Below are 23,777 nucleotides of genomic sequence, written 5' to 3' on the forward strand. Positions count from 1 at the left end.
TTGCCTTCACGCTTTACGCTCGGTCGTCTTAGACGGTGCTTTTTGTTCCTACAAACGCTCCGATACGGGCAAAGGAAACGGGATGCACTTCAAATGCCTCTATCGTTTGGCCGGGATCTCGCCGGAGAATCCTTTTGCGGAGGATCAATTCCTGGTGTGTTCTATCTAAAAATTGTTGGGTTTTTGTTGTCATTCCCTTTTCGTAGCGCAAGCTGTGCTCTAGAGAGCCACATGGTCGATGGAGGATGGCAAAATAAATAAACAAACCGAAGAAATACCGGGACGCAAGTAAACAAACGCGTATTGTTTGATTGCTCTCCTGTCGATTCCTAGTTATATGATTGCGCATTGCAGATGTGTGACGTAATTCGGTTCGTTTCTCTTCCCCTTCGAATCCGTGGCTAAAGATTTGCCACGGAGAATGGGTTTTTTTTCGGGTGTGGAAAATGAGATAGAAAAAAAGGGTTTATTGTACTTTTGATTTTTCTCATTTTCTTTTGTATACTTTTTCTGTTGTGATTATCATTTTTTGTGGTTTTTAATTTTGTGTTTCATTATACTGTCTGAGTAGTGTTGTTTTCGACAAATTTTATACGATTTGTAATACATTTAAAATAAAATAATACAAACAAAGTTAATCGTGGAAATAATTCCCACCAAACATTTCAGTGAAATTCTCCGAATGCTATATCTTCCCCGACGAGTTTAGCAGCGAGACATACTCTGTGCTCTTGGCGCTGTTCCTTCCTTGTTTGCGAAGCATCCGTACGGTTGGTTTTATGTTTACAACCTGTACTGCATTAAGCATACACCACGTTTGTGCATGGCGGTAGATAGAAAGAGAAGCGTGGTTTCCATTAGCTTATTGGAGTTTGGAGCCAATAGTTGCCGTGCTCGAGACAAGCCGTACACTATAGATCGATGATACGTTTGGAGATGGTGAACTACGGTGTACGGTGCTTTGTTTATGTTGCAAATTTACATGCTATTTCATGCAAAATTTACTTTTCCCTCGGTCGAGACGTGCAGTGTGAAACTGAGAGAACACTTTCCCCTGTTTGTTCGCTGATTCGCCATCTGAAGTATCCTAAGGAAGCAATGAACGTCCGAGTATGGATGAAACTGATGCCCCGTACGTAGTTATAGTTTTTTAGTGGACAGGCAATGTTTCAAACGCAGCCAGCTTCCTCACAATGTTAGCAAAGATCATTTCAACATGACAAATTGCGATCGATACAGGAAGAACTTCCAAACATTAGTATAGCTTTACGTTTGAACTTGCAAGGGGGACGACCCCTGCACATATTCCGTGCTGGTTAACGCCCAACGAGGCGAGGTTTTTCGATGCAATTTTACGGACGATGTTTGTTGTACACGCGTGTGCTCTCTTGGAACAATTTTCGTGAACAAATAAAACCCCTACCCACAGTTCCAAACATCACGTACCGGGTGAGAGTAGAAGGCAGTGGTCAATGGAGCAAAAGTCACAGAACAATCTGTGGTTGTGTTTCCCTGCGCTTATCGTGGCAACGTGTGCTTTACACAGTTCGGGGAAGGAAAACTTTTAAGGAATGACATTTTTTTTGTTTTGCTCCCATAACTTTGGCCACTTACGTTTGGCAGTGTGTTCCTGGCAAGATGAGAAGGAAAACAGGCGAAACTGAAAAGATGAAAGGGAAAAAATGTACAAACAGTCAGTCTGTGGCAGTGGAAAGTTTTCGGACGTATATTCCTTTTACTCCGTTTGGTAGAAATCATCCAGGGATTGAATTGGAACTTGTTCAAGTGATTCCGGTGTGTTTGTCGCCTTTCGATTCGCAGAAGGCAAATCCGGTCCCAAACGATGGTTCGAATGCTGGAAGCGAAATGTTTTGTTTGGTTTGAGAATAGCAAAAGCTAGATACAGTATAAACTTTGCGCAGTTTTTTTTCCCCCAATTCCTCCACGTTGCGGCACAGTTAGTAGTGATTTTTGTTTTCCATATTTGAAGTTAGCTGTTTGTGGGTACTTGTGCGATAAATGCTTAAAACTGCTGCAAAGCAAGCACTAAACTCGAGCCATGTTGTAAACGTATTTTTCAAAGTTTAATATTGTTTTATTAACAGGGTTTTTCTCCCTCCACTTAAGAAAACACAAATCTCTCGACACACAGATCTCGAGGCATTTATATTTGCTCCTAACACAGTTAGGTGAAGGTTTTGCTTGCGAAAAATTAAAACAGTCAACCGCAAACGATTTTATCGTCAACTTCTGGCCGGCTACGATACCGCCCAAAGCATGCTCGCCAAGTCAACGGTTTTGTCGAACCTGCTGGATTCGTGGGGAGGAAACCGGGCGCCATTCTCTCGTGGGGTAGAAAAATGAGCGCACCGAAATGAAATTAGATCCAATTTGCATACTTATCCGCATACTCTAGGTACGCTTAGATCCGCTTTGTCGGGTGGGGGACGGTCATGCGGCCATTAAGGTTTGTCCTCCCGCGCGTGTTCGCTTCGGAAGCAGCATGCAATCGGGGCACACGCTCACCTAAATCATCGACCTCACGTTCCGGAAATAAATCATAAAATCTAATAAAATAAGGTATTGCCATAGTTTGAATAATAGATTTACCACTGAGCAAGTGCGCAAGTGCACATATTTCTCCCAATTATTTATAGATTCGGAAAGGAGAAAGGCGAATATGGAAGTTTTATTTTATCTTCGTGCGAAAATAAAAGTATTGTGCTATTGAAGAATCGCATCAGAGAGAGTACATGCGAAGAAGTAATTTAATAGAAAATTGAACAGACGTTTTGGGGAGTGGTTGATAGCGAAATGTTCCCTGGGTAAAGCCGTTTCCCATTTCAAGCACTGTAAACCCGATATCGGTTGCAACACACGCTGAAGCCGTTAGTAGATCAGCAGCGCCCTGCTGCTGCTGGTGCTGCTGCTGCCAAGACATTGATGTATCATCTTTCCTCCCCAGCTTGGCACGGTGCTAAAGGGTGCTAACATTTAAACAATAGCGTATTAGATTCACTTCGCAGCACAACAATCGTTGCAAAATGTGTGCCGTGCTAAGCAAATGCCATTTTGGGGGAAAAGTTTCACTTCAAGAAAGTGGATAAGATAAGGAGAACGGAACGAGCCACATGCGTTAGGTTGAAATAAAATACTGAGCACAGTGCCTTTTCGTGAAGCGGTGCCTGCTCGCTGCAAGAATATCCAGCTCCAGCTCACACAAACACTAACTACTTGCAATGGTGAAGACGAACCCGTTGCTGATGTGCCGTATCGCCAGCACCGTTGTGGACTGGAGCGGTTACTAAACGAACCGCTTTGTTGTCATCAGCTTCAATCCTTGGGGCGGTTTCCGGTTTCACTTATCGAGTCCCAGCTTTGCAGTCGCACGAGCATGCTGCAGGAGTTCGTCTTGCATTCCGATTCCGAGATAGAATGACACATGCAATAATACCAGACATGTTTCAGTTTGCTTTGCTGGATGTTTGGCAGAGCACAATTTGCGAGAGTTGCAAATAAACGAACACACACGCCTTGTTGGGGATGGGCTCGGAAAGTTTAGTTCACGCTCTTTGTTTTAGTGTACGGAAACTTTGCATTGAACTTAATGATGGTGTTTAGAATTGGCAACGCACCAAATAAGGTTTTAGTCTTAGTTGTTGTAAGGAAGTACGAAACTCATTCACAATCCTTTTCTTTGTACAATATTTTACTGCACAAAGTCAGCACTAAATTATTTAAGAAAAGTATATCCCATCGCACCCGGCGTCCGTTTTTTTTCTTTTACAATTAGTAATTCCTTTCGAATACCTCCCATCAATCGACTTAAAGCCAGCTGCAGCAGGATTAAGTATTCCTTGTGCGTTCGAGGTATGTGTTTTCCAGGAAAATTCCAACCAAGGGTAAAAATTAATTATTTTCCTATTCGACGATAATGTCTGGCGGGTGAATTTTTGCGGGGAAATGAAGGCACGCTCCCCAGGCACCCGGGGGAAGAGTGAGAATAATCCACCGGGAAATGGTGTCTGTCAAGTCGCGCGCCATGTTTGTTGGTCAGCCGACCGGAGACTTTCCCGGGGGTTAGCAAAAACTTACTCCACCCCGAGACATTGAACGGAAACGGCCCAAACAGCCGGCATCGTCACTAGAGATATATTTGCACTTACCTAAACCGTTCTGAGGGGTGGCAAACCCTGCTCCGAGCGGGGTGCGGGTCTATCGAGTCAGAAGTCTTTCCCTTCAATGGACGCTGGGAGTGGAATGGTTTGGAAAAATCGATTCCAGACAATTCTGTGCGGTGGCGTTGCCGTTTTCGATTTTCTACAAATAATCCCTTTCGAATACTCTGGTGTGGCTATGTTTCAAAAGTCCCTTTCGGGGTGAATCATTTTTTTTTTTTTTTGCAACGATGGGCTTTCGTGATAAAGACAAGCATTCATTTTGCCATTCGCCGGACGCCGCTCGTACCGAACTTCCGATTAGAGCTCGAGACAATCGATGGTGAGACTGAGATGTATAAAAAAAAGGAGTGAAAAAGTGTATTATTGGAAGAAAGTTTTTCCTTTATTTCTTGGTATTCAGAGACGGTTTGGCTGTAGTTTGTTGCCGGAAGCAGCCTTTTGTCTAGGGTTTTCCTTTTTTTCGCTCTCTCTCTCCTAAAGCGGGATGACGAACTGCTTTTTCCCTGTTTCCCTGTGTTGACGGCTTATCTTGGTCGATTGTGTTCAAGTCTCGTGTACAATGTTCGATTGGATGGATGAATGTACTATATAAGAATCATTGCCATTTCGACGTTGGATTGGAAGAACGAGAGGGAAGAATTTATGTATTCTTGCTTGAAGAGCGAATTGAATTTGCCGTCACCTGCCTTCGCACCATGCTTTCCCGCAAAGGGGTTTTAATCCCTTTTTATGTGCAATTGTTTTGAATGTTTCGATCCTGTTTGTACGGTATTGATGTACGTTTGTGAGTACGATTCAACTCAGCAATGGTGCGGATGCAACACAAATGAAGAAATATATACGATTCGAGGCGGAGAACGTCTCTGGACGAGTCAGGACTAAATCAGCTAGCAAATGTGTACCTTATTCCTTCGAGACAAGCCTTCGAGCGATCTGCCCCGCGTGTGCACGCATGTGTGAAAGAAGTAAATTAAATTAATATCATCCTGGCGAGAGTGGCAATATATCTTCGGTGCGCTGCTGGGGTAGAATTGCAATTTCATTAAGTATAACAGTGCGTTTTGTGGGGTGGAAAAATTTATAGACATTCTTAAAGTGCTTGCACATCGTTTGGGAGATATTCAGAGGCTCAATTTACCAGTTACGGGCATAACCTCGGAATGCAGCGTTAAACGTTAGGCTTTATTAAACGATGTGGCTCTCATCGTTTTGTGTTTAATAACTACTCAAGTTTATTTTGGCGAACGATCAGAAATTGCAGTCCGGGCGTTCTATTGTGTCCACTGTTTCTAAGGGAGCGTTTTACGCTTGTCCCGTTCGCCCGCTGGGTGTTTGATGAGTTGATTTTGTGGTGACCCGAAAACCACCCGCATAGGCACTTAGCAAACGGTAAAACCATCAGCGAAAAGGACTAATATTTAATTAAGCGGACTATTTTGTGTGGTTGTTAGGGTTATGTTTCCACCACTGTCGCATACCCTTCCGTTTTTGTTGGATGCATCAACCGACAGTGTGAAATCCGCAGCGACCACTGGCTCGTAAACATGTTATTCTGTGAGCGAATGTCCTACGCCATTAGGTGCTGGGTATGTTTTCGCTTTGGTACAGTTTTTGAGTATAGTGTTAGGAAAATTTTGTTATTTATGTATTTTTTTTTTTTGTCTACAAAATACAACACAAAAGAAGAATGAACAGGGAATGCAGTGTTTCCCCCCACAGTCAACGTTAATCTCGCTTCGGGGAAGTGGAAAATAATTCCATTGGGGAACACAATTTCATTTTGTGCGCTTTTTCACGCTAATTTCTACCGCTAGTGGAACACTGGAACGGATCCAATCAATTTTAACTGAATTCTAACCCACTTATGTCAGGTTCTGGTAGACGGGAGGAGATTTTTTTTTCCTTTGCTGCTGCTAGTCTATCCATCCCAAGACCACCTACATAGAGAAAGAGAGCTATCTTAAGCGCTCCGATGACGTTCTGATCATACCTACATTTTCCGTGACTTGTTGGTAGTTAGGCTGAGAAGGCGGGACAAAATTTTCCTTTTTTTTTTGCTCAATTACTTTGGTGTACGGTATTTGTGCTCTGAAGGAGGTAACGCTTGGAGCAGATTGTGGGTGTACTTGTTTAAAAGAAGAGCCTTAAGAAACTAGAGAACTTCGTCAGGGCGTTATGTTATAAGTTATTGACATATTGGTTTCCTTAGTGAAAATTTAAACGTTTGAGCTATTATGATATAAATTTAAAATTTATGGGAAATGTATTTGTTACTTGGAGATATTCTCTAATGTTTTGAAAATGTTCTCGAGAATGCCTGCAAAAACTTAAATTTATACTCCCTTAAATCGCAAGATACTCATACCATTTTGAGAGTCAAAATGACATCAAGCCTCCAGCTCACTGAAAACATAAACCGACGATGTTATTAAAGTCTGTTTTTTCTGCACCCACTCAACAATCTTTTACTGTTGAATATCTTGCATTCCCTATAAGTTCAATATTTTATCATTTTACTGAGCAATACTCGACGAAAATTGTGCAAAGAAAACGGAAAACAGATCCTAGTTCTTAGCTAAGTGAACTTCTTTTTTAACATTCCTGGCAAGAATGTTCATCAAACGGCATCAAATTGAGATGACTTTTACCTTACTCCTTACGTTCTTACGTAGGATTATGGTAAATTCCGATGGGAGTTTGCAGCGAAGAGGGTTTTGCTGTTCTTGGCATGACGGCATACTTCCTACGCTCGATGTGAACCTCTGCACACTGAATGCAGGGAAAATTCTTCACAGCGTAACTCTCGACAGCCTGTTGGTCAGCAGGATGCTGGTTCCGACGTATGTTCGGTTGTATGCATGATTTGGGGTAAAAGCGATACGCAGTAATCTAAAATGAAGTCTCATCCAGTTCATGAATTTATAACAGGATGATATTGATGTTGTTATCAGGCTACGGCTAGCGAAGGACTTCCCGTCACGCTACACCTGCTATGTGGGAGGTTAGTTTGCTTAGCATAAATAATAGATTGGAGGTGCATTGTGTTTCTGTTTAAACTATTGATGATGGAGTTTCCGTAGAGTCCGGCAAGGGACAAATCGTCCCTTCGGAAATGATGTTCATTTGCCGGATAAGATCGATAAGCACAAATAGTTCTGGATAGGCGGAAGGATCGACTTGGATTGATTTGGAAGGTGTTATTTGTTCATTTAGGTAAATGTTGTTGTATTAAATTTGATTTCCTGTTCAATATAGTTCTTTACTGTGCACTCAAATGGATGTATCCTAAAATTTGAAGTATTGCTTTAACGGATCTAATATGGACCTGTGTAGATAACTAGCAACTCGACTTATACCTTGCCATCTCGTTAATGTGTCATTCGTGGCTCAATAATTTAATACGGTCCATAAACATTGATGTAAAAGGCCGGAAGACATTTCGCATTTGGGAGCACGGCACTTCATCTTCGTGACCAGACACCTGTTCCCCTTTTTATTCGCAAAATTGCCAGCGTCCCAAAACAAAAAAAAGAAATTTGCTCTCCCCCGTGTGTCATGATGACAGGCAGCTCTCTGATGTTTGAAAGGTATTTTATGGAGCAAACTCAGTACCCGGAGCACTTGTAACCGCCGGTAGTTAGCGTGGGAAAAGGTATTAGATTTTATCAGTGGAAATAAAATTATCGCTACAATACACGATAAAAATAAAGCCACCAGAAGCACGTTGTCGCCTCCGTCGTTACCAGCTACAGCTACAAGCAGGTATGACCGCCAAAAAGGGGCGTGTGACAATTGCCAGACGGAGACCAGTGTGTCCAGTGTGTAAATGTGCCAACGAGCGGTGGTGGGAAATTGCCGTGAAAAGTCAATGGTCAACTAGTAATAGTTTCGGCCGGTTGACTGCTCCCTCAAGAAGGTGGTAAAAAGAGGTGGCAACATCGGGTCAAAATTAGATCTATCACCGAAGATAGCCGCCACATTAGATGGCACTGGACGGCACTTATCCGTGAAATGATCGTGTCCCAGTTGAGCAGTTCGCTTTACCGCGTACCGGGGTGCGTTCCGGGCGGGTTGAAAATAACTAGGTTTTGGGAAAATGAGCGTTTTCTAGGAAGCAAACGCGTGCATGAGAATGAGGAAAACATGCCGAAAAAAAACCAGAATAATCCCTTCACAACCGCTGGTAGATAGGTACATGAAACATATAAACAACAATGATGTTAGTAGTTTGATCCACTCACCGGACCGTTGTGTTCGGTCAGGTGTAAAACAAAACACAAGAGGGACTTGATTGAATTAATTTACAGCGTGACTCTTCTCCAGCACTGTGTATAAACATTGTGAGGAAATTTATTTAACCCACGCTTTGGCACCTTTTGTTGGGGAGGTTAGTTTCGGAGGTAGTTTTTGGTCGACCGATTTCCGGATAATCTTCACTTTCTCCGTCCGAATTTTCGTGAAACCAATGGGCCAGGTAGCGTGTTCCTGTGGGAACGGCCGAAGCGTTGTGACTATCAAGCATCGTCTTCTCTGCCTTTTCCCAATTTAGATGATAATTATCAGAAAGTAAATCTCATCACTTGAGCATACTTTGTGCGCCAACTTTGACTGTCGTTCTTGAGCACACTTTCCACTGCTTGGTCGACGATGGGTCGATGTCTTGCGAAGTTGGAATATAAATTCCGGAGAAGTACCGAGAAGCTTCATTTGCAGGTGTTTCGTATCTGGAACGATAGATTTTCTCCGCATATCTAATGCATTTCTTTGGTGCATTGCTAAGATCTGTGGATAGAGTACTCTTGCATAACCCGGCTTACCAGTGATTGCTATCAGAGCCACTTGACACAAGTTGATGGACGGTTGGGATGGTATTGCGGAAATCTTACGCTTGAAGTGAGGATTGGTGAACTAATGGAAGGAATTTCATTTGATTTACATTTCTCGGAAAGGTATGATACCAGTGAAACGGGTGGTGAATGGAGAATGGATAGAAACTTAAACTTATATTAAAGCTACAGCTAGGTGATGGAGTCATATTTGCATAACAGCTCATTAGTTACAGAGCAATAATGCATTTTAGTGTTTTGCATTAATCAATATAAGCAATCCTTTATGAAAATCAAATAAATTATAATGGTTTTTAACGACTAAATCCTGAACCAGTTTGTTAAGTCCCAAATGTCTTTGCCGTTTCCAGAAAATTGACTTGGAGAACCATGTGATGAGGGAAAAAGTTTGTTTTTGACCAATATCCAATTTCCGTCGGTATTAATTTGTGGATTTCCATTTTCCATTTTCATGTCCTTGCCTTTGACGGATCATCCCACTCATCTTTACCGTTGGCAGCTGGCCTAAAATGTAAGTACAAACATCACCAAAAGGGTGGTTTTACAGGAAACCAAACTAATTACTTTTCCTTCTCTACTCCGCACCCCGTTAGATACCGACAATCAGCGTGTTATAATCCACGTGAAGGACGTGAACGATGAGCCGCCGTACTTTATCAACCGTCCATTGCCAATGCAGGCGGTGGTGCAGCTGAATGCTCCGCCAAACACTCCCGTGTTCACGCTGCAGGCACGCGATCCGGACACCGATCACAACATACATTACTTCATCGTACGTGACCGTACGGGCGGTCGTTTCGAGGTGGACGAACGGTCGGGTGTTGTCCGGACGCGCGGTACGGATCTGTTCCAGCTGGACATGGAGTATGTGCTGTACGTGAAGGCGGAGGATCAGAACGGTAAGGTGGATGATCGGCGGTTCCAGAGCACTCCGGAAGAACGGTTATCGATTGTCGGTGGTAAACGTGCGCCTCAATTCTACATGCCGAGCTATGAAGCAGAAATTCCGGAAAACCAGAAAAAGGACTCCGAGTAAGTAGGGGAAATGAAACGCTGAAGGCGACTTGGAATGTTCTTGGAAATTTGCACATTCTTAACGGCCATTTTGACCTTCTTTTGCAGCATCATTTCCGTGAAGGCAAAGTCGTTCGCCGATCGGGAGATTCGTTACACGCTGAAAGCTCAGGGCCAGGGTGCGGGAACGTTCAATATTGGGCCCACCTCCGGTATCGTGAAGTTGGCTAAGGAGCTGGATTTTGAGGATTTACGACAGCCACACGTTTATTCGCTGGTCGTTACAGCTACGGAAGATTCGGGTGGCTTCTCCACATCAGTAGAGGTATGTTAATAGTCACGATGAGTGTGCGAAGTGCGCAATTTCTAATGATGTGCCCTTCTTCCTTCCACAGCTTACCATCCGCGTAACGGACGTAAACGATAACGCACCAAAGTTTGAATTGCCTGATTATCAAGCACATAATGTGGATGAAGACATTCCGCTCGGAACGAGCATCTTGAAGGTGAAAGCAATGGATGCTGATTCCGGTGCAAATGCGGAGATCGAGTATCTCGTGTCCGATGACCACTTTGCCGTAGATTCGAACGGTATCATCGTGAATAACAAGCAGTTGGATGCGGATAATAACAATGCGTACTATGAATTTGTCGTAACTGCCAAGGACAAGGGAGAACCGGCCAAGACTGGCACTGCTACCGTGCGCGTGTACACGAAAAACAAGAACGACGAGGAACCCAAGTTCAGCCAGCAGGTCTACACACCGAATGTGGATGAAAACGCGGGCCCAAACACGCTCGTGACGACGGTTGTCGCTTCGGACAAGGATGGCGATAATGTGCGGTTCGGGTTCGTGGGCGGCGGTACGAGCAGTGGACAGTTTGTGATCGAAGAAATCACTGGTGTCATCCGGCTGCACAGCAAGGCGATTTCGCTCGATCGGGACAAGTATGAATTGAATGTAACAGCTATGGATGATGGGTCGTGCTGCGTCAATGGAGACGCGACGATCCATACATCTACAGCTGTTGTCGTTGTGTTCATCACCGATGTGAACGACAACAAGCCGGTGTTTAAGGATTGCGGCACCTACTATCCGAAGGTGGAGGAAGGTGCACCGAACGGTAGCCCCGTCATTAAGGTGCAGGCCACCGACGAGGATAAGGGTGTCAATGGACAGGTAAGCAGGGAGTGAATCGTATTTCCGTTGCAAAAAATAATCGTCGGTGGTGGTGGTGTTACATTTTACAGGTGAAGTACTCGATCGTACAGCAGCCAAATCAGAAAGGTACCAAATTCACCGTAGACGAGGAAACGGGCGAAGTTTCCACAAACAAGGTGTTTGATCGTGAAGGTGACGATGGCAAATTTGTGTCTGTCACGGTGAAAGCAACCGATCAGGGTGAACCCAGCCTAGAAGGTGTTTGTTCATTTACGGTGGAAATTACAGACGTGAACGACAACCCACCACTGTTTGATCGACAGGTAATATAGCTCAGACCGACCCGGAGGGAGTGTTCAAATTATCGGAGAATGAATTTTCAATGTACCAACGTTCTATTTTTTGTGTCTTTTTTTAGAAATATGTCGAAAATGTGAAACAAGATGCAAGCATCGGAACAAACATCCTGCGTGTGTCCGCTTCCGATGAGGATGCAGATAATAATGGTGCCATCGTGTACACGCTGAGCGCTCCGCATAGTCCGAACGATTTAGAGTATTTCGAAATTCAGCCGGAATCCGGCTGGATCGTACTGAAGAAGCCGCTAGACGTAAGTATTCTTTGATTCGATTATCTCCGGCTTACATCAATCGATTCGAATACCACCCACAACGTCCACCCCTGTCTCTCTCCTGTTCACTGTCCTCTAATGAAGTCTAGAACATTTCGAAACATTTGTTTGAAAATTGTTTGCAATACCTACTACCACTACTACTCAGTGCATTTGTGTTCCGGAAAGAGATTGCATCGAGCAGTAGCGACAGTCTTAGCAGCTAATTAGCGTTTGCAAGACTATCCTTTTGCGAATGATGTCAAGTCAAGGCGCGTGGTTTCTTCGCTAGAGTTTTTTTTTCTCCTAAACATGGCTGCCGCAGATATAGTACGAAAATAGGATATACGATAGGTGTACAAGGATCATCCTTTTACATACTCTTGGAAAAACAGTAATACGACCGTGATTGTTCTTGAAATGAATGAGTCGTAAAGTATAGATGTTTCATCTAGGTAGAGAGAGAGAGAAAGAGAGAAAATAATTAGATTCTGCCAAAAGTCGTTATGATTTCTCTCGGATCTGAGCGATGTTAATGGTCTATTGTTTTCTGTTTCGTTTTGCGTTTTTTGGTATGGAATTTGGTTTGAATGATTTGGTTATCATAATACTGCACCGTATTATTAAGTGATGTTATTTTTTATTTTGTTTTTGTTGGTTCTTCGTTCGAGATAACGAGTGATTATAATACTGTGAATATATTACACTGATTGAAAAACCAGATGGATAAAGGTATGGTGGCTTAGCCGAAAGATTTAATTTTTAATTAACTTATCAAGATTTAACTTGCATCTATGCCTTTTTAAAGCTTGTTTGAAAAACATTGAAGTTAAATTAAAAAAAGATGTATAAAATTTAAATAAAAAAGTTAAATCTCGGTTCGAAACTACCATTCGCTTATCCTGCATCTCTATGATTGTGGTTTGTGGTCGTCCATCGGCACCAGCAAGCTTCACCATGCCAATAGAAGCTTGTTCTACTATTTACAGCACCAGTTACATTTTCAGTTGCCAGTTGTACGAGATTTAGACATCTTCTTGTTAAGCCGGCCGATCTGCGCCCCCGCGGGGGTGTTGTTCTGCTAATCATCAGCCAGGCCATCGGTGGGCACAAATACGCCCGAATGGATGAAGATGGCTCGATCTCTCTTCGCAGCACATATTGATTTTATAGTTTGTATTCTTTAGCGATTGTTTCGTACATGCCAAATGTGCATATTCTGTTCATTTCAGTCAACTGCACCGCGTACAATCCGTAGTGAGGAGAAGTACACCTCTCGTTCTGCACCAGTATATATGTAATATGTATGGTTTCCACTGCACCGAGTAACACTTGTATTAGCTTTTCTGTTAGTGTGCCAACACTACTTGCCCTAGTTATTTTCTTTCTTTAGATGCACCAAACTATATGAACCATATCTCTCTGTAACATTATATTTGCACTATTTAGTGTGTTTTTGGTAGCACTCAGCACTGTGCGATGGATGATGATGATGATGATGATGATGATGATAACCTCTACGGCACCGTATTCTCTGCAGCACTTTCCGTTCCGTATCACAGTCCATCTTGATTTACGTTTTACAACTGGTTTATTACAAAAGAAACGCGTTTTGATACGTTCGATGTAAATGTTCTACTAACGAGAAATTTTGAACGGTACCTGTACATTTGGTCGCTTGTTTGCTGTACCCTTTGCAAATTCCTCGTTTTGGAGCAATATTTTTCCACTCAGACGATCATCCAAAGTAAAATTTAAAAACATTTTTGATGTTTTGGGTACGCTTTTCGTCGTTTGTAGTGTTACATTGCGGAAAAAGCCGGGTGGAGTAATTTTTGGACAATTTTAGCCACGCAAACACCGTAGACTGAGGATCACACGAAGGATGTTTCTTCAAGCATAAATTCCATCCCACCTGTGGAGCTCTCTATCTTTTAAAGGCTCTCGAGATGTAGGGGATCAACGGCGGTAACGATTCATTCGTTTAGGAGGGTTTTACTACACTACTAGCAGTATTGTGGAATGCATTTTTGAGATTTTGATTTTATTTCCCAACTTTGCTAGAAAAAAAAGAACCTTTTAACTACCCGTACAAAAGCAACAAAAAAAAAAACACGATTGTAAGTGACATTTTCACAGCGTGCTGAAATGGGAAGAAAGAGAGAGAGAGAGAGAGAGAGAGAGAGAAAGAGAGAGAGCGAAAAAAAAAGTCAGTAGACTGTCGCAAACCGAGCTCAAGAACCTTTTTACAAGAACCTATTTTTTGATCATTCGCCAAACTTTTCGTGTTCGCCAATTTTTCCGGTAACGATCTACTCAGTCTCAGTTTTTTGTATGAGTAAATTGGATTTTTCTTCCCTTGTTTGTTGTTTTGTTTTTGGCTTTTAGTTGTGGTCAGACTAGTAACCAACCTTTCAAGGTATGTGAAAGGAGTGAGATTTTTAACGGCGCGGTTTTATTTATCATTCGCTCATTCGGGTACAAAGGTACTCGGTACACTTACAAAAATTAACAGCATAGACAATACTCATCACCTTGACTTTAGGTTTCTTTTTTCTTTTTGTAGAAATTGCAATATAAAAATGTGTTTTATTGTTTACCGATATGTTCAAGAACGGCCTTATACCGGTGTTTTTGGTTATTTATGAATTTTGTGTACATTTTTTTTTTTTCTTAATTCAATTCACCCCAGTTTTGGTTGCCTTTTGGAATGCTTAAGATTCGTTCATCCTAAACCTACACGCGTTCCATGCATGACAGTACCCTGTTTTAGGTTATTTATCTGTACTGCTTCCAAAACTGTAAAGCAAGATCACTACTGCAGTCAGCAAATCACGAGGAAAGATGGAGCAACTCGAACATAGCGATTTTCTCCATCTTTCTCCACATTGCTTCCGGGAATGTTTATTCAACATTATTTTTTGTTCAATACAAACGGTAGTGAGGTAACTCCAGTGAGGTGTGTTGTATCGTTTCAAGTTAAACAAACCTCTGATATTTTTCTTTACCCTTTTCAGTTAGATTAACTTAAAATTTTACGTTCCAACTGCACTGTTACGTGGTATTTGTTTCGATAAGTTCTTATTGAATGTATGTACTTTTCTTTTCTCTTTTTCCGTTGCTCTTGATTTTCTTCTTCTGGATATCCGTTTCTTCGCATACAATCGAATTCATACTTGACGATTGTGTGCAAACTCGGTCTGCGAAATACAATCGTGTGCAGGGCTGCTACTCCGTAAGTAGCCGCTCCTCCGTGTCCATGTCCACCATGTTGATAGCACTGAGAGCTTGTATCGCTATATCCGTTCTAATAATTCGATGTTTCAATCCGGCATAATTTGATCCATGTATGTTGTAGCGCGTGCTGTGGGCACACCCCGTTCGGTAACTAAACAATTCACCTAGGCACAAAATGTTTCAAAAATTATGAAGCCAAAACTACATATTTTCTCGCACAATTTAAACCATATCGTAATACATATGTTTCGGATTTTCATGATCTGTGGTAGCCAAAACGTTTGAGCAATGATTGCTTTAGTATGATCATGCAGAAGAATTTCCCATGACACACAGTTCCAAACAGTTTAGTGTTGAGTAAACGGTAGAGATGCGTAATTGTTAGAAAGTTGCGTAATTGCTAGACTAAAAGTTCCTTTTAGTCTGCGTTTTAAAGATGTAACATGTTTTATTAACTTAAACGTTTGTACTCGGAATGATTTGGGTACAGTTTTGTTTAATATTTAGTTATAATTTTCTTTACATAGCGAATTATTATTTTTTCCCGAAAATAAAACAAATAGCACACACATTGTCACTCCGCTAGTCACCTATAGGTGGCGCTCACAGTCACAATAACGCATAACGCTCATTCCTTTGGTTTGTAACGACATAGTCAAGACACATATCGATAGCGTTACATGGTAAAATTTTCCTTTCCATTTTTCGTTAGTTTTCGTAACTCCTTGTCGAACATCCCATTTTCCGTGCGCTACTTATTCATCTGCTTTATTTGTCCCATGTAATTCCCGTTCATTTATGTTTTATAATTATTCAATTGTGTTAACTTATTGTTTCGTGTTTGGTAATGCTATTATTAGAAGAATAAAAAATGTTTCAAACCTTGTATTAATCCACCTGTTTCATTTTTTCTTTCGTTATTTTCTTTCTTTCTGTTTATTTTCATATTCCGTTTGCTTTGGTTTTCTGGTCGTATGCTGTCGGCGGTATTTGTCGTTGCGCGGTTCGCGGTTCCGTACGCTTTCGGTTGGTTGTACAAAACGTTATAATTTGTGAACACCAACGAACGTTTCGAACGCCCGCTTACACCCGGTTCCCTATGCGAAACAAAACCAAACGAAAAAAAAAAACCTGTACAAAAAACTGACTGACGCGTTGTGTGGCAAAACTGAAATGATCTAAAAATTCGAATATTCATTTTCCACGGATGCAACACGGTCTGCATCTTGTGTTGTCTACTCTGTGCGTAAATGGCGCCCCTCCCTCCCGGCAGCGTGAACGGTACCGGCTGAAGGTGTACGCCTCGGATAGAGGTGACCCACCGTCCACGGCCGACGTGGACGTAGAGCTCGATGTGGTCGATCGGAACAATAAGCCGCCGATCTGGGATCGCACTATATATGGCCCAATTCACATTAGGGAAAATGTCACTGTCGGTACGGTAGTCACATCGGTGAAAGCAAGGTTGGTATAAAATTGGGTTCCGGAAGCTGCCAGAACATAGATTACTTAACACACTCACCCAGTAACTTAGCTCCGTAAGCCGCACTGCACTGTTGTAATAAGCTGTCCCTGTCTGTTAATGAATTGTGTTAAACCCTTACTACGTACGAATGTATCTACTAAAACGCATTCCCAAGTACGATGCAACCCAAGCGCACACACCTCTTGTCGAAGCGTTTTCAGCATTTCAACTTCGATGCGTTCGATGTGGTTTGTGCGCATGCGCTCATATTTGCTGGAGGGGAAATAGACTTCATCGACGATTGTCCGGTAGCTCTCTAGCAAATATGAAGCCTAAACGTTTGAACTGAAGCTAGCTTGAACTTCCATTTAACCGAATCATGTGCAACGGGATGGAAGTCGTGGAACATGTTTTTGACCTGAATTTTTGATGAAAACATTTTGCACGAACCACCTGTGTGCCGTTGGTTCAACTAACATATGTATTTAATATTTATCCATAGCTATATGCCTTATATAATATTTATATTAAATATTATTATATTGAACTATATGTAAACTAAATGCTAAATGAACAGTGTATAGTGATTCGAAGCAGCAGGGATATACATATATTATCCTAACCAACAATCTCATCGACATTCCGGGCTGGGATCCAGCGAGATCGACTCGTTGTGATCGGATCGAGACCATTTCCACCACCTGTTGACGCATATTTACAGCAATATTATGTTGTGTGTTTGCTTTAAAACGAATCAAATCACCTTCCGGAATGGTTCAAACGGAACCGTTTCTCACTTTTATGTTGTTAAACAAACGAGTTCTTGTTTTTGAACCTGTTTTTAATTTTTTGTACTGCGTTGCGTTCGGTTATTTTTGTTTAACGGTGTCGTTGTGTTTTTTTTTTTTTTAAATAAACTACTGGTGCTTTTCTCTCGTTCTCACTCTCGCATTTTATTGGTCGATGCTTAAATGTTGCCCACTGAAAAAAGATTTTTTTTTTAATTCTAAAGAAAGTAAACCCTTTTCCTTCGTCGCGGCCTGCAACCGTATCGTATGCAATCATTTTTCCGGCGATTAATCGATTTTTGCAAATCATTTGAAACGAAGTTAAAATTTTTTCACGTTACGTTCAGAACAGTAAACCAGGAGGCGGGACACACAATCCCTTCCTTCCGAAACAAAAAAAAAAAAAAAACTACATCCCCCCCCTACTACAGCAATATGCAACGGAAAACACACACGCAGAACGGGGCAATCGGACGGCCCACCGAAAAATGGAGTGAACTAATTTTTGATCACGAAATTTGTTTTTTGCTCTTTCTCTCTCTCTCTCTTTTTTCTCTCTCTTTTCTCTCTTCTCTTTTTATCTCTTTTTTGCAAACGATAACGATCGATCCGGGGCGTAACGCGTGATTTTTTGCGACACGATGGACCACGAATTTTCTTCAAATAAAACGCGGAAAATGCACAACACGATCGACGTTTAACTGTGTACCCTTCACCGTTACACGCGCGGACAAATCAAAATTCATTTTCACTCTCGCTGTATATTATGCGTTTTTTTGTTGTTGTTTTTCGTTCTTGTGCTCGTTCCTGCCGTTTGTCGGGCTATGGCTACGATTGAAACGCACACGATTGATGTTTATTTTATTGTTCATCTGTTTCTTTTTTTTGCGTTTGTGCTCCTGTAACACACGCACGTAACCTGTTTTGTAAATCTGTTAAATTCAATTTCTGTTTTTTTTTTTTGTTTTGTGGATCGATTTACACGGTTCTCATGCACACGTTTCAATAATGTGGCTGTTATTTTGGTTCGTTATAATACGTGCACATTGTGGTACATGTTTCCTTTTTTTTCTTTGTTGTTGCTATAATTTACGACTTTAACACATTTTCGATGAATTGCATTTGCGTGAAACATTTTGCATTTTTTTTACAATGTTCATTTTGAATTTGTTTCAAAATTGTTTCCAAATTTTTTGATTCTTGCTTCGGAACGGACAAATTTGATTTTTGATGTATATTTTTTTCCCTGGTCCGTGTGTGCGTGTATTGCTGTTACATTTTGATTTTTGTATTTGTGTTTTGTTACTGTGTATTTCCATCTCGTGCAATGGTTGTGATATTTTTGTTACAAATTTTTCTAACGTTCGGGTGGAAAAAAAAACACAAAAAAAAAATTCACCACCATCACCTTCCCACCCACGTACACAAAAAATCCCATTTTTTGTTGTTCCCCCTGTCGCTGTTATTTCGCCTTAAAAATTATCAACGCCACCGCCAATCGCCAAATCCACCAAACCTACGATACAACGGTCTTTTGTTCGTAGCGCGAAACGTACAAGCTCGAAGCAATGGCCCAAGACAAAGGATATCCGCCGCTGTCGCGGACGGTCGAGGTGCAGATCGATGTCGTCGATCGGGCCAATAATCCACCGGTGTGGGACAATACGGTTTACGGGCCGATTTACGTCAAAGAAAATATGCCTGTCGGTGGAAAGGTTGTCTCGATAAAAGCCAGGTCTGTGTTGATGCGCTTGGATGCGCGGTATACTTTTTTTTTAATTTTTGTTTTGCTAAAAATTGAATTTTGCTTTCGGGTTTTCGCAAGGAAATTATTGTTTCATTACGTCATTCTGTACAACACACAAAACGAGCCGTTTGTGGCGGGTCGTAATGATATTTTTATTAAATTTTTTTTAAATGGGGGGAAAAATGATAAAATGTATAATTTTCGTTTTCTAAACCTTAAATCAGCTCGATGGTACATAATCTTAAACAACGTGACGATAAGTGCGCTGCATTCTTTACATAATGATAAAGAAAATTTAGAAATCTCCTTCGAATACCTTCATCCTAAGATTAGGTCCTTGCAATTTCAACGATCCACAGGGCTGAATGGTTTATTCTTTTCGATCGAATTGTTTCTAGTTGTGTGGTCGACATTCTAACGATGAAACTATGTCATGAGGCCTGTTTGATTTGAAATACCAAAATGAATGTGCTCGAAGAATTACTAAATGGAATGCCATCCATAATGGGCACGTTCCCAAAGCAAAATGATGGGACACAACAGTACGTGAAACAACGTTGCAGAATTGGAGAAATGTGATCGGTATTTCAACTTCGCAAAAGCGCCACAGATTGTGAAAGAAGCACACTAATCAGCATGCAAATAACTATTTGAATGGCAATTGTTTAGCGGGTAACTCCAACTCCCACAACTATGCTGTCGGGACATTTTTTTCCCCCCCATGGAAATGCATTGTAATGCTTGAATGCTGTGCGGATTGAGACGGCACAGTTGGGTGTGCAGGAAGATTCCATCGGGAATCTGAATAGCTTCTTGCCGATAGTTTACATTCCACGGTGTACCGGAATGTAACATGAGCATGTAATTACTATCGCTTCAGCGTAAACGGATAGCTGGGAACCGGTTGTTGAATTACTCATTAGCCAACAGAAAACCTTGCTGCTGGTAGTCGATTGAATGTACTACACCAGATCCGGCAAAGGTAACCGAAAATCTACGTAAGAATCTCCACAGTTTACCGGGAGTTAATTAATTTTCCATTAGCATCATTACCATTATCACCTCTTTGCGAGCGAGCGCACGAGGACCACTCCGGTGTCCAACGTTTAACGCGTTGCTCACTTACCGTGAAAGTACGGATGCGCCTCTTTACCCGTGTTAGCTGTTTTGCATCATAAATTAAGAGTATGCAACAGGGAAAGATCATATTTAGTTAATTGATATCCGTTATACAATCGAGCAACGAAGTCCAGCAAATTTTTGTGTTCCGAACTTCACAAGTAGTTTCGCTGGACGTTCATGGTGCACCCCCCTTTTTTTGTTTGTTTGCTTGTTGCCAGCCTGCTACTGACCGCCGGCACATTATGAATTATTTACTTCCATAAATTACTGCTTGTTTAGCGTATCACGGCAGCCAGCAGTGGACCAGTGGGTGGAGGTTTAGCTGGCACACGCTTGTGCCCGTGTCCTGAGATGATATGTGATGCCCGTGCACAAAGTCATACAAATGAGGACGCAACTGCATAAGCGAGAAGAGTTGAACCTAAAAAGAAATTTACTGATAGGCTACGATCCTTTACACACGTTTGGACGGTTGATCCCGGCGCAAAACGTGCTGCAAAATGAGAGAGGTGTGTCCCATTGCTAGGGATGGTAATTGGAAGCGTAACGGTTGCTTGAAAGCATATCCCGGGATGTGTTGGTTATATGCTAAGTTAAGCAGTCCTTCGGTTGAGCTGTTGGTTTTCCTTCCTGGATTTCGGTAGTTGAACACGAAGAAACAGTTTTTTGTCCCCACTAAGGGGTTCTCATTTACTACGAACCAGTTGCCGGGTGTGTGCAGAACGTATGATGAAAATTCTACTTAACATTTCGCTGACCCACACTGCTCGTGTTCTGATCATTCTCCGTTGTCTCCGTTTGCTTTCTTTCGCTCCATTATTTTTCGGATGGAAACACCCTCCACCCAAAGCGATATGACGAGCGCAGCTGGTAATAAGGAAATTAATTATTTTTCTGTCCCAACGCAACGTACAAGTCGGGCCCACGACACTAAACAATAACAGCAGCAACCTCCGGAAGCTTCGTTTTTTTTTTGTCAAGGTTTGATCCCACGATGTGCGCAATATTTAGTGGTTTTTGGGTTTTGGCTTTTTTTTTGCGATTGTGAGGGGTCTGTTCGTGCGATGCATACACAATGTGTGCTGGCCAGCAAATAAAACAGTGTGCCGTTGCGACCCGGAGTGGCGGTAGTTAAAAGAAATGTGTTGGCGAAACAAAAACGACATTACCACCCAAAACCGCCCTTTCGGGTTTTTCTTTTATTTTTTACGCGATATCCGACTTAAACCAAAATCAACAAAAAGGCAAAAAAAGGCACCACCTCCCCCCCCCGTTACATGTGTCGGATAGTCGTGGGTTTAACGTTGGTTTGCTCTAGGCCGGTTGGTTCTTACGGAGATGATGTGGGGTAAAAGAACACCCCATGCATATCTCATGCGGATGATTTTTTAGTCTCATTCTAAAGCACACACACACACATACACACTTGCCTTACAGCTGTGGTTGTCTTTGGAGGGTTTGGAATGGGTGGACAAAAGTAGAAAGAGAGAGAAAAAAACCAAACAGAAATCTCGAAGCAAAACAAAAACACACAACCAGGCCAAATGGTTTTCCCGTGGTTCTCGCCATTGCGAAACCAACCATAAAAAAGGGACATCATTTTTTGTTTGATGAAAAACATACACACACACACGCCCTCCGGACATTCGGGGCCGGAAAGGAGGCTGTTGTACCGGTGCTCTTTCGGTACATTGCCCACACCAACATATACCCGTTGGGGCTTTTGGAAAGCTTTTGAATATTTCATGCAAGGAATAACATTCTCACGATGTGCTTTTTTCTCCCCTCTTCTTCTCTTGTTGCGATGTTGTATCACGATGGCGCTTCTCTTGCAAATGTCACGCGTGGCTGCTACCATTGCTGCTCGATGCTGACCTCTCCGGGTTCGTCTCATTTGACGATCCTTAGGGATCAAGGCTCACATACACACTGGGAAACGCGTGCGCACGCGGCCACACGTACTTATCAAGGAGCCTTAGCTAGTGGCAAAACCATGTCCGAAAGCGGCTGATCCGCTGTCTGGCATTATCAGCTAAAATACAAAAAAAAAAAAAAAGGAAGCAGAATAGCAGACACTCGCTCTGTGGCCCGCAAGTTTTTCCTGTTTAGCGATTCTACACTTTTTTTCCCCCTATTTCGTTCTTTTTCGGCTTTGTTTGCAGTTAGTTTGTGTCTTGTTATCGCAAGTAATTCCACCAGCACGCAGCACCTTTTCTGTCGTCGTTTTTTCGATTCCCCCCCCCCCCCCCCCTTTGCGTTGGTCACAAGGATAAGGGATTCGGGCGGATTCTCATTTGGGGGTCTGGTTTTGATCCTGCGCAACCGATTATGGTCAGTGGTTGCGAAATGGGAGGGCGGCGGAAATTCGTTTCGCTTGCGAGACGGTGAATTAAAGTTTTAAACAAGCATTTTATAGGGTTGTCTTCGGACCTTCAAGAGGTTGGTGTAGCATACATGAGTGGCATTGTTAAATAAAATTCTAAAATTACTGTTGCCAACGCTTGAAACTTGAAACATAGCTGGTTACTTGAAAGGATAAAATAATTTAATATTGATTATTTCACGTTCTTCTTTATTTACTATTATTGAAAAATATTATCCTTTGAATCCGGCTGCCTTTAAGAAGAGTTTTAAAACTCTATTGACATGACTATCAGAGGCAACAAAAATGTTAGTATGAATGTTGCTGACGGGAATAAAACCGGACGCAATGCATCCGCCGTTGGGTGGACCGATCACGCGAAGGACTGATCGAATACGAAACTTTCGCGCAGTTTCTTGGCGTTACCAGATTTACATGGATCAGACGGACAGGTTTATTCCTGGGTCGACCAGGTCAGTTCCTACCAGTGGATCCGCGTGTCTGCTGATAACGCGTTGGGACGACGCGAGTCACCGGCTTTCCTGAGGCGAAGCGGGTGAACCTTTTTTCCTGGACTTGCCAAGGGAAGTTTTTAACCGCGGACGAAAGCACAGCCGATGGTACCTTCTCCTAATTCTTCTAATTCTAGTAAGTTTACAATATTTTTATGCCGTTTGAATTATCCGAGTGCGGATTTGATTTGACACGGCGTTGTGATGATGAATTTAGATTTCACAATGCAACGGATTAAGGATTAATATTTATTTCTCGCGTTCGCAACAGTGAACGTGCATGATATGGTGAAGCACAGAAGTAAAAATTTAACAGTCCAAGTATTAAGCTAGACTATTGAAGTTGTGCGGTATGATATAGATGGAACTAAACCAAACATAACGTGTATTAAAATTACGTTTATGGGTCAAATATTGGATGCCATGCGAGGGACAAATTTATTTGCTTGCTCTGAAACCAAGTTTTGCAATTGAGTCCTTCTTAAAAACAACGTAAAATATTCAAATCCAGGGCTTATTATATATGCTTCTTTTTCTTCCGGCCGTTTAATGGCTTAGCCGGCCATCTAGACTGCCTAGACTGCCGATACCACGTAGATGGATAGTCAGTGCTCGCTACGGGGGGACGGGACGGTCCGGATGGGATTTGAACCCCGGTCCTGCCGTTCGAAGAACGTCGCCAATGTCGCCTACACCACCGAGCTGCCCCAATTATGCATGCTTAAAACC

The 23,777-nt window shown here is 42.2% G+C and overlaps 1 protein-coding gene across 12 annotated transcripts in view; it reads left to right on the forward strand.

Moving 5' to 3' along the window:
• The window catches only part of LOC126563720 (neural-cadherin), a 678,265-nt gene that overhangs the window by 508,395 nt on the left and 146,093 nt on the right, over window positions 1–23,777 (forward strand). For 8 of the 12 annotated variants that reach the window (XM_050220379.1, XM_050220372.1, XM_050220367.1 and 5 more), the window contains exons 3-9: window positions 9,528–9,539; window positions 9,622–10,060; window positions 10,151–10,367; window positions 10,438–11,223; window positions 11,295–11,528; window positions 11,624–11,815; window positions 16,326–16,516. In XM_050220379.1, coding sequence (XP_050076336.1) covers window positions 9,528–9,539; window positions 9,622–10,060; window positions 10,151–10,367; window positions 10,438–11,223; window positions 11,295–11,528; window positions 11,624–11,815; window positions 16,326–16,516 — 2,071 coding nt within the window. Of the gene's footprint in view, window positions 1–9,527; window positions 9,540–9,621; window positions 10,061–10,150; window positions 10,368–10,437; window positions 11,224–11,294; window positions 11,529–11,623; window positions 11,816–16,325; window positions 16,517–18,849; window positions 19,041–23,777 lie in introns of all 12 variants that reach the window. The other 4 variants (XM_050220368.1, XM_050220374.1, XM_050220376.1 and 1 more) reach the window with 1 other exon arrangement.

This window comes from Anopheles maculipalpis, chromosome 3RL (assembly GCF_943734695.1).
Source record: "Anopheles maculipalpis chromosome 3RL, idAnoMacuDA_375_x, whole genome shotgun sequence".
NCBI lineage: Eukaryota > Metazoa > Arthropoda > Insecta > Diptera > Culicidae > Anopheles > Anopheles maculipalpis.